The sequence below is a fragment of the Mustela putorius genome, unplaced genomic scaffold (assembly GCF_011764305.1).
Source record: "Mustela putorius furo isolate JIRA1106 unplaced genomic scaffold, ASM1176430v1.1 tig00000275_pilon_pilon_pilon, whole genome shotgun sequence".
NCBI lineage: Eukaryota > Metazoa > Chordata > Mammalia > Carnivora > Mustelidae > Mustela > Mustela putorius.
The window spans coordinates 26,087,148-26,100,030 of record NW_025421341.1 but is presented as its reverse complement, the minus strand read 5'-3'; the positions used below and the strand labels follow the sequence as shown (position 1 = coordinate 26,100,030).

Sequence of the window (12,883 nt, the reverse complement as noted above, 5' to 3'; positions counted from 1 at the left end):
CGATGGTGGCCATGAGACTCCCCAACACCCGCATGTGATTGAATTAGGACAGCAACATAAAATTAGATAGCCTGTCGTTTCTTTTTGCCACTTCTTCTCAACTCAGGTCCACTGAACCCTGAAACTCAGGTCCACTGAAACCTGAAAACCCTGAAAAGTCCAGGGGAAAAATCCAAGGAAGCCCAACATTGGCCTTCGAAACATTTAATAAGAAGTCATAATCAAACACAAAATGATTTTATTTTAAAAAGAATAAATTTACATACAGTACATAAGCAAGACAGCTGAAAGCTTCCAAAATAGAAACCAGGAGCATATGGCCCCGAAACACCACATGCTTTGATTACACCCGGGAAGCAGGAGATGCCTACTTGGGGGAGAAAAATCCCAGGTTACAGTGCGACCTTCAGGCATGTTGTAGAGTGACTTCGGCCACAGTCATTTAAGGGTTTTTAGTTCAGGGTCCCATCTGTGTTTCCTTCTGCATATTCTGTTGTGGTGCAGGCCTGAGCAAAACCAGTAAGACAGCTGGTTCTAAGGACGTTGCAGGAGGGCCTGGCCCAGAGTGGGAGGGGGCTGGGAGGGCCTGCCCGTAAGGACGAGGGCATGTTCTGCTGAGCTCCTGGAGGTGCCAGTTGTCTTGAGGGCTTTGAGGGTTCCAAATGCAGGGTTGGCCAGACCCCAGGTCCTAAGTTTATCTTGGATACATCATGGTGAGTTTGACTTTTAAGTCTTAATCTCCAAGTCTCCGGTAGGAGAGGGGCTCTGGACCACGACTGAGGCTACGCCAGCAGGGGGCAGTCTCTCCCCAGAGAGAAAATCCAAATGTCTCCAAGGAGCCAGTAGGCCTGCTCTTTGAAGGGACAGGGGTCGGGTATGTGAGAGAGACCTCAGGCCTGGGAGGGTATAACAAGTGCCAGAGGAGGGCCAGTGAGCAAGAGTGGGAAGCAGGTAGTGAGTTTTCCAGTCCGTTCCTGCAGAGTAGTGGAGCTCAAAAACTAAAATGGTCTTCACTGATATACACTCTTTTAATTTTCCAGTTGCAAAACGAGATACTTTAAAAAACTGACCAACCACGTTCTTTAAGATCCAAAGCTAATCATCCTCCATCCAATCGTGTAAATACAGCCTTAAATACATTATCACAGCTGATTGCTGTCCTATTTTTGGGACTTAAAAGGACAGCATCAAAAATCACACACACACACACACACACATTGAGTGAATTGCCAACACCCACTGCTGTGACAATTAGGGCCCCTCCTCTCAAAAGATGTAAGTGGAAAACCCTGATCCCTTTGCTAATTAGCTTCAGAAAAAGCAACTAAAAATGATGCAGGAACATGCCTCATCTGCGGCATGGATGGCGGGGGCTGGCCCAGGGCAGGGATGCCTGTACGTTGCCCCCTACCCCCACCATGCTCCATCCTGGTGCCACAAATACTAGGCAGAGTTTGCTGTAAGAACAGTCAAATAAATGTCCTTTTGATTCCTGCCTCCTCTGACCATGAAAAATGTCAGAAGGATTCGAGGGAAAAGCAGAATGGTTTCCTCAACATTGTTCTCGGTAGACTGGAGCACTGAGCCAAATAGCAAAGGGGACCTCGACAGAAAGCTCAGGGGCCGTGTTTGAAATCAGGACCAATGGGGTTTTCGGTTTTCACACTGGAGGCAGAGGGAAGAGCCCAACCCTGAAGTAAGTGCCCAGAAACCAGGTGCTGGGATTCGAGTCCCTGGTTTCAGTGGCCCAGGTACCACACTGCAGAAGAGACTTCCTAACCACGCCTTTCTGCTAACTTTTCAGAGGACCGTCGATGCGTGCTCCTGGTCCTTCAGAGCGGAAGATGTGCCCCCGGAGGGCGTGCTCCCCTAACACGGCCTGCCTACACCCTGTGCGGACACACGCAAGCTGAAAGGCTGTGTTGTGTTTGGTCAGCTTGTCTTCCCGAGAGAGGCTAACCCCGCTCTTGCATTAATTACATTAATTAACACTGCCGCAAGATAGGTGGTGGGGAGATTGAAAAGAGCCCCCGATTCTATTTAGTAGGTGAAAAAATCGGAAAATCGGTTTACAAAAAGTAACAGAAATGCAGGAGCAAGGTCCCGGAGGCCACTTCCCTCCTTGTCGGGGCCCAGGGAGCGTTCAGTTCACGGGCTGTATGGGGCCACTCTTACAGGCAGATGATAGCGCCTCCCCAGTTTGTAGGGAAGCATGAAACACCCAAATACGCCCCACGTCACGGTGAAGCAGGAGAGAGCAGGACACCCTGGGAACCCCGACGTACAGAGGTGCGGGCAGCTAGTGGGTTTCTTGGATCAGAAGAGTGGGGAAACACGACCCGGAGTTCTGCACAACGCACGGACACGGACAAGCGGATGCCCCCAGAAAGCGGGACTCCAGAGGGAAACAGGCTCCTGCCCACGATCTCCCACGGGTGCTCCCGTCTCTTACCACCCCATGGTGCGGTCCACAATGCTCTTGCCACCCGTGTGGGCACAGTTGAGTCATAAAAAAAAATGTCCTCCTGTCCAAGAAAGGCAGTTCTACACGACGCCATCCTTTCTCCGGACCCTTGTTCCAAGTTTGGACATGAGGCTCTGTGCCAGGCAAGGTCATAAAGGAAGAGAAACACCTGACCTCCAGCCTCTCAGATCATGCCTGTCTCTCCTGGATCGCCCAAACCAGGCCGCAGTTCCTGCCGGCCCACGACTAGGCCCAAAGTCCGTGGAACAGGGCGGGAGGCCCTCCAACAACAGACTGCGGGGTTAGCCTGGCTTCCCCTGCGGCCAGATGCTTACAGACTGATGGTCCTAGGACACAGTACTTCCTTTCACACGGCAGCAACATTGATCTCAGCTATCAGCAAAACGGACATGTGACTTAGGAGTGTTTTTTTTGTTTTTTTTTTTAAAGAAAAATGTATTGTCAAAACTTGCCCACCTCACCCCTTTCCTGTTTGGGCTCCCTGGTCCAGGGGACTCCCTTCCAACTCTTGGCAGTTCAGAGCAGTCCCAAAAACCTGTGCAGCATGGGCACAAAGGTCGTAGCACAGAGTCCCACAGACGTGTAGGTGACGAACTTATAAGGCACTTCGATCTCTAGTCTCCGCCTGGCCTCCTTGTTCCTGGTGACCACCTTGAAGCAGGAGTACAGCACCTGCAGGGAGAGGTTTTGTACCAGCTGACGCACTAGAAGGATCAACACGATCCCCACGGCAAATTTGGTCAGTCCCAAGACCAGCATGTTGGCGGTGAGTGGCGGGATGTTCTGAACGACAGGGAGAGCCTCGGTGGGCGCGGACGCGAGCTGGAAGAAGTGATTGATCCAGAACCCGAGAGTCACCCCCGCCCCTGCGGCCAGAATGGTAGTGGTGTCCGCTCTGGTGGGGCTGTAGCAGTCAGACACGGGGTAGTTGTAACACAGGAAGAAGGGCACCACGATGACACACACGGGGAAGAGGGGGCTGGCCGAGTCCAGGCGGTCGATAAGGGTCCAGGCGGGGTAGGTGAGGACGATGAGGACCGCAGTGACCAGGATGCCACCCAGCACATCCTGTGGGAAGGAGAGGAAAGAAGAACGTAAGCCCCCGTGGTCCGGCATACCCGAGTCAAGTGCGGCCGCTTTGACGTCGGAAGTACAATTTTGGCATTGCTTTACTTGGCGTTGCTTTGAAAAGTATAAAGCTGCAAAGATTTGAGAATGGGAAGAACACCTGTGGTGTTCACGTTGTGTACTTCCCAGTTTCCTCGTCCTGTGGGCAGATGTTTTCATAACGCGCAGCTCTAATCCCATTTTTCCTCCATCTTCTATCATTTAACTTTGGGTCGCAGGGTTGTCACAATCTTTGCAGGGGTGGTGTCACCCTTCCTTGGCAGGCCAGGGGTGCGGGCTGGCGGGGGGGGGGTTAGCTGCTGGGGGCGCCATGTGCATGCCACCAGCGGCTGCCGTCCCTTCTAAGGTACATTTATTGGGGGTGGTTTGGGAAGACGTTCTGGATGGGGTACTGCCAGAGCGCCACCTGCGCTGGCGCCATTTTCAGAGACGGAATCTCAAACAGCACGCAGGCCGTTTCAGTACCAGGCTTGTCTTCACTAATCCTTCTTTAGGACATTTTAGATTGCGGTCTTCTTCCTTCCATTCCTCCCTTTCTCCTCCCCTGTGCCCTGCCCCACTCTATCCCGCCTTTCTTTTCTTAAATGCCTATTTAAACATCTTTAGGGGTGCCTGAGTGGCTCAGTTCCTTAAGCAGCAGCCTTCGGCTCACGCCACAATCCCAAGGTCTTGGGATGGAGCCCGGCACTGGCATCGGGCTCCCTGCTCGGTGGGGAGTCTGCTTCTCCTCTCTCCTGGCTTGTGCTGTCACTCTTTCTGTCTCAATCTTTCAAATAAATAAATAATAATCTTAAAAAAAATTTAAAAGCTGGTGGACTTTTTTTTTTTTTGCTGTTACTAAATGCCATTGTTGGGTGTCTGCTGCTGTGTGTCAAGCAGAGACCTGGACGCTTACAGGCTCCCCGTGTACCCCTCCGCCGCCGCCCCGCAGTGTGCAGGGACTGCACCTCTCGCCTGCAGGCTGTGACAAACCCAGAAGCCTGAAAACATTCTGTGGATGAAGCAGTAGAAGGGAATGGGGACTCTTGCTCACACAATTGTATGATGCAAAATGGCACAACCCTCACGAGGAGGAAATTTTGATTGAACCTCTGACCTACAATCTCTCTCTGGGACTTGACCGTAGAGATATACCTGCCCGCATCCAAATGAGGTGTGTATTTATAAGTGGTCCTTGTGGCTGTGTCCGTGCTAACCAGGGACGAGAAAAATGGCACATTCCCCTGAGAGGGACCGGTTAGATCTCACCATGGTATCATTGGTCACGCAGGGCAATATGTTCTGTCACTGTGACATGGATGAGGAGGTTTCATTTGGGACATAGGATTTTTTAAAGGACTTGTTTATTTATTTGAGAGAAAGAGCAAGAGAGAGAGAGAGAGCGCGCGCATGAGCATGTGAGGGAGGGGCAGAGGGGGAGGGAGAGCATCTCAAGCGAACTCCACGCCGAGGACAGAGCTGACATGGGGCTCCATCTCATGACCCTGAGATCACAACCTGAGCTGAAACCAAGAGTCATAAGCTCAGTCAACTGGGACCCCCAGGAGCCCCTCTGATGTGGGATTTTTAAAAGCATGGTGCAGTGTGTGTGGATGCTACCATTTCCATTTTTTAAAGGACGGGAGAATATAGAGATACATTCTTTCTTGGATACGCCAAAAGTTCACTTGACTGGCAGAGGACACAGTGGGCAAGGAGACTCTTCACAGGATGCCCCCGTGTGTATCTGGACCTTTGTCATCATGCAAACACATTGCCTCCTTTAAAAATTTTAAGTGAAATAATTCAGTCTCCCCTCTACCAACAGGATCTGCCTTGGATTCCCATATGAAGTGGGGATCCCAGGTGAGCCCAGCTGTGTCCCCCACAGGGGCCTTGGTATACCTGTGAACGGGGGGAGGGGGAGAGAAACCACCCGCCAAAATGTCACTTGCTGAGGACTGAGAATACTTTGTGTGTTCTAAAGGACACATGTTTTGAGGGAAGGAGGAGACCCAGGTACAATGAATTCATTGAACTCAACACCCCAAACAAGCCTTTACTGTTAGTGAGGAGAGAAGATTCTACCACTCAGAGGGTCTCCTGGCAGCCCCACTGATGTCCCATCTGAGCTCTGAAGAAGTCAGGACAAAAGAGTCCTTTTGTCTCAATTTATAAAACTCAGACCTGAAGAAGGCTGTTTTGGGACCGCTCTGGCCAAGGAATCTTCAAAGGGCAGAATCCATCCGTGCTCACACCTCCAGGCCCCAGAGCCCCACGTGAGCACTGGAGGATACTCCTTGGCAGGACATGGTTCACGACGGCCCCTGGATCTGTCTCGGGCACGGACCACCTGGACCTGAAGGGGCGGTGGTGGAGAAGCTGGTGACAGGCAGGCCAGCAGGGAAGGGGGCTGACAGGGCAGGGCCACGGTACTCAGAGTAACACACGCCTCTCCTGGACCCCCAGTGCGGCAGACACCGCCAGGATCAGGGAGCTGCTGAGCCCCGAAGGCAGTGGGCAAGCCCAAGGTGCTGGAGCTCATGGACCGGCCAGGAAGCAAGGATTGCAGCCAAGCCGTCCCGAGACCACCTGCTGACAGCAAGGAGGCATGAGGGGGCTCAGACCCGTTCAGGAGTACCTGCCAGTACTCCAGAAATACTTCGTGGGGGGCATTTCAGTTAGGGGTGGGGACAAAATGCAGTTTTGCCGGGGCAGGGGGTGAGGCGTGGAGTGATCCTGTAGGTGTTCGGGGAAATTCGCATGATCCATATTGCTACTGGGGTGCCCCACTGCCCCTGGCCACGGAAGCTCAGAGCCCTGCTGGCTGTACCCCCTCCTCCCTCAGCCCACAACCCCCCCCCCAACTACATTCCAGAGACTCCTCCTTCAGTGGAATCCCTGCTCTGCTGTCGCCATCCAGAGCTTGACCCTTCATGTCCCCTCCTGCCTGCCACTCTCCCTCACCCAAACCTTCACGGACTGTCCTGAAGGCTGTTTCAATAGCAAATGTTTTCTAATTTTTCCATGCTTTGCAGTCACCCAGAAGGATTACTAAAATGCAGATTTCAGGGGTACCTGGGTGACTCAGTGGGTTAAGTCTCTGCCTTCTGCTCAGGTCCCAATCCCAGGGTCCTGATACCCGCCTCTCTGCTCAGCAGGGAGCCTGCTTCCCCTGCTCTCTCTGCCTACTTGTGATCTGTCAAATAAATAAATAGAATCTTTTTTAAAAATGCAGATTTCAGGGCACTGAAGTGGGCCCAGGGGTCTGCACTGAACACCTGCCCTAACACTGAGACAGTGAGCCCAGATAAAAACCCTGAGAAATACCAGCTCACAGATGGAGAGAGTCCAGCAAGATATGGGTTTGATTAATCTATCATTCTAGGGCTTTCACTCACTGCTTTCCCATTTGAACTTTTCCACTGCACTCGGATAGAGCTACTTGCTTTCCCCAAACATGCCCGGTACAATTCAGTCACCCCAGGTTTGCATTCCTTTTATGTCCTATACACTTTAACCATCTCTATCAAGATCCTATCAGTGCATCTAAGGCTTGGCTCAAAAGCTATTTCCTTTCCAAAATATCCTCGTGCATTGCCGCAGCTGGAAATAACCTCTCCCTGAACTGAATGCCGAGGGCCTTGCTCAACGTCACTCAGAAAGCTCTTCCCTTCTCTTGCCTTTGCTGCAGTCCTGCGTCCACATGCTTTCCCCTGAGTTGATTACAAGACTCTTCAACAAAGGTGCGTTCTCTTGCACCTTGGCATTGTCCTCACTTCTACAACAGAACCCAACACATAGCAGATTCCCAGTTGATAGTGATTAGGAGAATTTAATGCCTTTCTCTTATCCTGAATATCCCTAATCGGTAATACTCACTGTTTTGATACATAAAAGAAAATTTGCCTCTCTTCCTTCCTTCTGTCTTTTTTGCCACTGCAGTTACCAATTCCCAGACATCTGGTTGGAATATTCTTCATAAGCTAATTCTGTTCCTCTTCAGTGCATCAGGAGACTAGACACTTTTGGTCCACAGCCCTAGCATTTTCAGCAAAAATAATCTTTGCCAATATGGCTGCTGGCGTGGAGTTTTTTTCTTTCCAGCCACATGGTTGGATTTTCTGCCATAAAAGGTGATATTGTAATAAAGACCTTTAGTGTTTTTTTTTGTTTTTTTTTTTTTAAGAAAAATACTTGAATCATCTCAAATGAGCTTTCCCATTTGGGGCTCTAATGGTCTAGTAATAAAATGATCCCAAGGTCTCTAATGTTTGAAAATTCAAGAACAACTTTTTATACTATTCTCAAGCTACTCAAACTACAGGGACTGACAAAGCTTGCTATCTCAAAATTGCATCTGCTGTTCTGATGTGAGCACATTCTATAAACAAAGAGGGGATTTCTTTGGAACCTCTACCGTTCGGCACAGTACACAGGGCCAGAGGGAAAACAGTTCCCAGGTCTCAGGGAAGGCGAAGATGGGCTGTGCGCAGAAGTCAGTGCAGAGGGCACAGGGCAGAGGTGGGGAGCCGGCAGCCAGCCCTGGCACAATGCTGTCCTGAGCAGGTGGAGGTGACAGGCAGGGCCGAGAGAAGAGAGGGAAAGGCATGTGCGGTTTATGGGGAGATGTGGGCGGCACAGGAGATCGGGGAAAGGGAATGGGACTAACACACGGTAAGGAAAGACATGACAAAAATGGCAGAAGAGATATTCCTTACTTCGAAAAAAAAAAAGGTTTAAAACATTTTTCACAGACTATAATTGGACTGTGAAGTGTACAAAATATTCACCACCTTGATCCAATTATTCCACTCCTAGGAGTTTGTTCTAAAAAAAAAAAAAATCAAAGAAAATAATAAAGCTGTTCACAAAGATTTGTGTAGAGGAATGACTCTCATTGGGTTAGTTCAATTCGTACCAATTAGTCCAAAAAGTAACAGTGCTCCACGACAGAACAATTCAGGAACACAATCAAGCAAAAATAGCACAAGGAATGGGGCATGCATCAAAATAAGAAAAATAATCTAGAAAGATATAAAATCAAGCATACTATAAGATAAAATATGTAATAATATGCAATAAATAAATAATATGTAATAATATAGCATGAATATTTGAGAGGATACATTTCTGGAGCCTTATTTTTTATGGTTTCAAAGTAACCCAAAGTGAGATAATATCAAGCAGAATACATACTTTGCAGAAAGGATGCTCGTAGTTTTATAGAAATACATACTTGCATGCATGGGTAAAATATCAGAAGGAAATCAACTAAAATGTTAAAAGCAGTTTTTTTCTGTTGGCATATTACAGATGATGATTGTCTTCTCTATGCTTTGTAGTATTGTATAAATTTTCTGATCAACACCTAGTATTTTATTATAATAAAAATATAATCCAGGTGAAGAAATCAGGATGTTAAAATCAGACTGTTTTGAAATAGATGAAGACAGAAATAATTAACTGGTGCTTATAAATGTTCACATGATGCTAAGAAAGGAAGCACCCCAAGCACGATACGACCCTCTGCATTACCATTCCTCCAGGATGTAACTATGTTTAAAATAAGGCCTGTGAGATCCGTAGTCAGGGCTTCCCTGTCGAGCACATTGTTTGAAATATAATGAACCTTTAGTTTCATTTACCATCCTGGGTTTGAACAAAACCTTTTCAATTATTTGCAAAAAGTCATTACACGAGACTGACATTTCCAAGTTAGAAGGCCGAAGGACGACTTTTGTGCCCATTCCCATTTTCAGTTATAAAACTTAGTACTTAGATAAAAGCTCAAGATTTATTTTGTCTCATTACAGAAAACAAAAATAAAGATCGGCAATCTGGAGCATTCAGGAAAAGAATGCTAATCAAGCTAGCCCAAAGCACCAGGACAAACTCCAGCCAGTGCTTATAGAAACACATAAAATTGTGTTTTTATTCTTAGCCAAACAGAAACACTGCTCCTGGTCGGCACCTCCAGATATTTCAAGGCATAGGCCCCCACCCTGCGCATGGCCAGCGTTTATGAATTCTGACCCTACAGCGCAATCCCAACGGCAGCTTCCTGCCTCAAACTCACATTCCATCTCCAAACATCTTCACTGAAGAATGCTACTGAGCAGAACAACACAAGGTTAGCTAACTAGAAAGAAGCAGGGAGAAGAAACCCATTCATTCGATTGTTAGGAAAGAATGCATTCAGATCTCGGGACTATTTATGCCGAGAACTCTACTCTGGGATTCTGCCATCTTCCCCTCAGCCAGGTCCCCCGCTGAGAATGTGAAGGGCCCTCTGCCCTTGGCTGCCTTCACCGAGCAGGCTGCAGCCAGGAGCGGAGGAAAAGCCAAGACCGCTCCTTTGTAGGCACAGTGAATGCCCTCAGTGCGGGCAGACCCCGACGTTACAACAAACTGGGGGAAAAAACAACCAAACTCCTACAATCATTCTAGAAAATAACGTTTAGTTATCGATCAGCATTTCCTAGTTAACACACTCTGAATACGTCCTCATTTCCATGCTGGCTCACAGTTAGTTCAATTTCTGAGAATAATGCAGATGAGATTCAGCAGAAGCCAAATGGCAAGAGGGAGGCAACACTGTTCATGAATATGAATATGAATGATTATGGAGAGAAACCTACATGTTATGTGATTAGCATATGTATAGGGGAGAAAGAGCGAATGCATAAGTTCAAAAAATATTAATTTCCCATTGAAACACACCAGCGTTCACAGGGACCAAGCAAAAGCAGGAAGATTGACCTCACCACATGGTGTGAACATAAGCGGTCGACTCTCCTGATAGTCATGGCTCTTTGAGGGGGAGCTCTGTCGCTGATTCCCCCCGCCTTGCCACGACTGTCTCCTGAGCCACCTGACAGCCAAGCACAAATCTAGGACTAAGGGTCACGAGGCATGGAAATCTATGACCATAAAGAGAAAGCTCTGAAAAGGACCTTTTGAAAACTCACCAAGCTCGGGAGTAACTATGTGAGACAGAAGAAAGCAAGCCACCTTTCACCTTCTGCAATTTTAAAATAAATGCTCACTTTCTAAATGAGCACATTTAAACCCTCATTAGAAATTATGTTAATTTTTTTAAAAAAGAAAATGGTTTTCTGTAGGTGTGTTAAGAGAAATGATATAAAACTTGGGCATGAGGCAAAAACAAAAAACCAAAAAACCAAAAAAACCAAAACCCTCCTTTCAATGTCATATGCCAGAAACGGCCACCCAAGGATTACAGAAGGGTTGGTACTCTGTTCACTGTTTACTACTGATTGGATAGAGGTCTCGGACTTCATGATGGGACCGGCTAGTTGCTAGATTTTTGTTTGTCAGAGATGCAAATAATTTCTGTCCAGTGGAAAGGATAACTTCAAAGTTGACAGTTTGTTGCCCTACAGGACAGTAACCAATTTTGTATATAACCCAGTAGTCTCAAAGTAATATTTCTTTATTAAATTATCTATAAATATTTCATGCCATATATCTTGTAGTTTCCTTCATTAACTAATCAGTTGAATAAAATCTTTGACACATATTTTTTTTTTTGGGCAAGAGTTAGGATTATACCATTTAAGATGATACCTAGGCAAGTAAATAATTATTTCCATGTTTATTCATTTGATTAATTATCTTGGATGACTGAATATGTACATTCCCTATACCGACCACCACTCTTACCTCATTTTACTTCGTCTATCTCTTAAGTAAACAAGTAAAAATGGCTGGTTCCGTGTTTCCTAATGTGATGATGTAATAAGATACTATTGCATGCTTCTTAAAATACTAACATTAGCTAAATAGATACTTAGGTATGTATCTCTGAACTTCAGTCCGCATGCCCTGTGATTTAGGAAACAATCACTTGCTTGTCCAGGCTTCACAGAATCTAACAAGTCCAAACAGCAGATCTTCACGGAGCAGACAAAACTCCCCCACCCATAATTCGTATTAATATGCACAGCTCTAACTATAATGAATCACAAGGCTTGGCAGGTCACTGGGATTATGATAGGAGATCAAGCAAGCTTCGAGGCAGGTTATAACATCATTTTTGACAACTGCTAAGCAGCCTGTTAGAATGACAAGCATAGGGAAGGGCAATCTGCTAGAAGACACAAAAGGCACTGTCAAACATTTAAGCGATTTTTCTCCAATCTGGGTGGGCAGAGGGGCCTCTGAGCAACAAGAGAACAGAAGAAAGTCATGTTCGATGTAATATAATTGAACAGGCCCATGCAGGTTGAAATTTAATGGGCATTGTCCCCATATTTGCTAGGATATCGTATAGAGGCTGTTATGGTGCTTTTCAAATTGTATCCTGCATTAGAATCTGCTGTGAGGCTTCCTAAAAGGCATTTCTGATTCAGTGGGTCCGGGTGGGGCCTGAGAGTCTGCATTTCTCACCAGCTCCCGGGGATGCTGAGGCCGCTGGTCAGGGCCCAGTCTAACCTTGCTCAACCCCTGAGGCCAACGTGGGCTTTTCTCAGTGAATATAGCAGGTCAGGGCTGCTGGAGGGCTTCTTTGAAACACACACAAAAGGCTAAAACTTCTGGATTATAGGAGTACCATACTTGAAAGTGAGAGTAGAGCTTTTCAAAGTCCTAAGGTGATCCTCTGATGTAGAAACTCTTGTGTATAAAGATGTACGAGAGAGAGATCTGAGAATTCTTTGTTGGTTTATTAATGGGGTGCTCACAATTGGAGGGAAAGAAAATGTGTCCCAGCCCTTTGTCACTGACCTTAGGAAATAAATACTGGCTTGAATTCTCGAGTCCTGACTGCCTGTGCAAACACAGAAGTTCTAGGCATAGCCTGTGGCCCTTGCATCACGGTAGGAACTAGAGATTAGGAGCCTGGAAAAACACGAGTCTTGCTTTGCAGACTCTCCTAGTGATGTCAAATACAGCCCCGCAGTGTCCTTGATAAAGCTGGACGATCCCAACTACGGGATTTCCACTTCCTCGTCACTAAGTATGTGCTAAGTGAGAAGGAGGCAAAGCTATGTCAGTTTATGAGAAGTGGGAGCCAGGATACAATGAGGCACAAGACTGGTATATGGGCGACCCTTTGTTTTCACAAGTGTGGGGAGAGCTCGGGGTATGGTACAGAAAACAATCTATGCACATGAAATAATTTTATGGAGGTTTCCATCTTTTTTTTTTTATTATTATTTAAAGAATCAAATTGGGGCACCTGGGTGGCTCAGTTGGTTAAGCGACTGCCTTCAGCTCAGGTCATGATCCTGGAGTCCTGGGATCGAGTCCCGCACTGGGCTCCCTGCT

General features: G+C 47.2%; 1 protein-coding gene across 4 annotated transcripts in view; it reads right to left on the bottom strand.

The window, feature by feature from the left end:
• Positions 1-221: 221 nt before the first annotated feature.
• SGPP2 (sphingosine-1-phosphate phosphatase 2) overlaps positions 222-12,883 on the bottom strand; it is a 110,820-nt gene continuing 98,158 nt past the window's right edge. For all 4 annotated transcript variants that reach the window (XM_045078784.1, XM_013061602.2, XM_013061601.2 and 1 more), the window contains one exon: positions 222-3,553. In XM_045078784.1, coding sequence (XP_044934719.1) covers positions 3,002-3,553 — 552 coding nt within the window. In that variant the 3' untranslated portion in view covers positions 222-3,001. The remainder of the gene's footprint in view (positions 3,554-12,883) is intronic.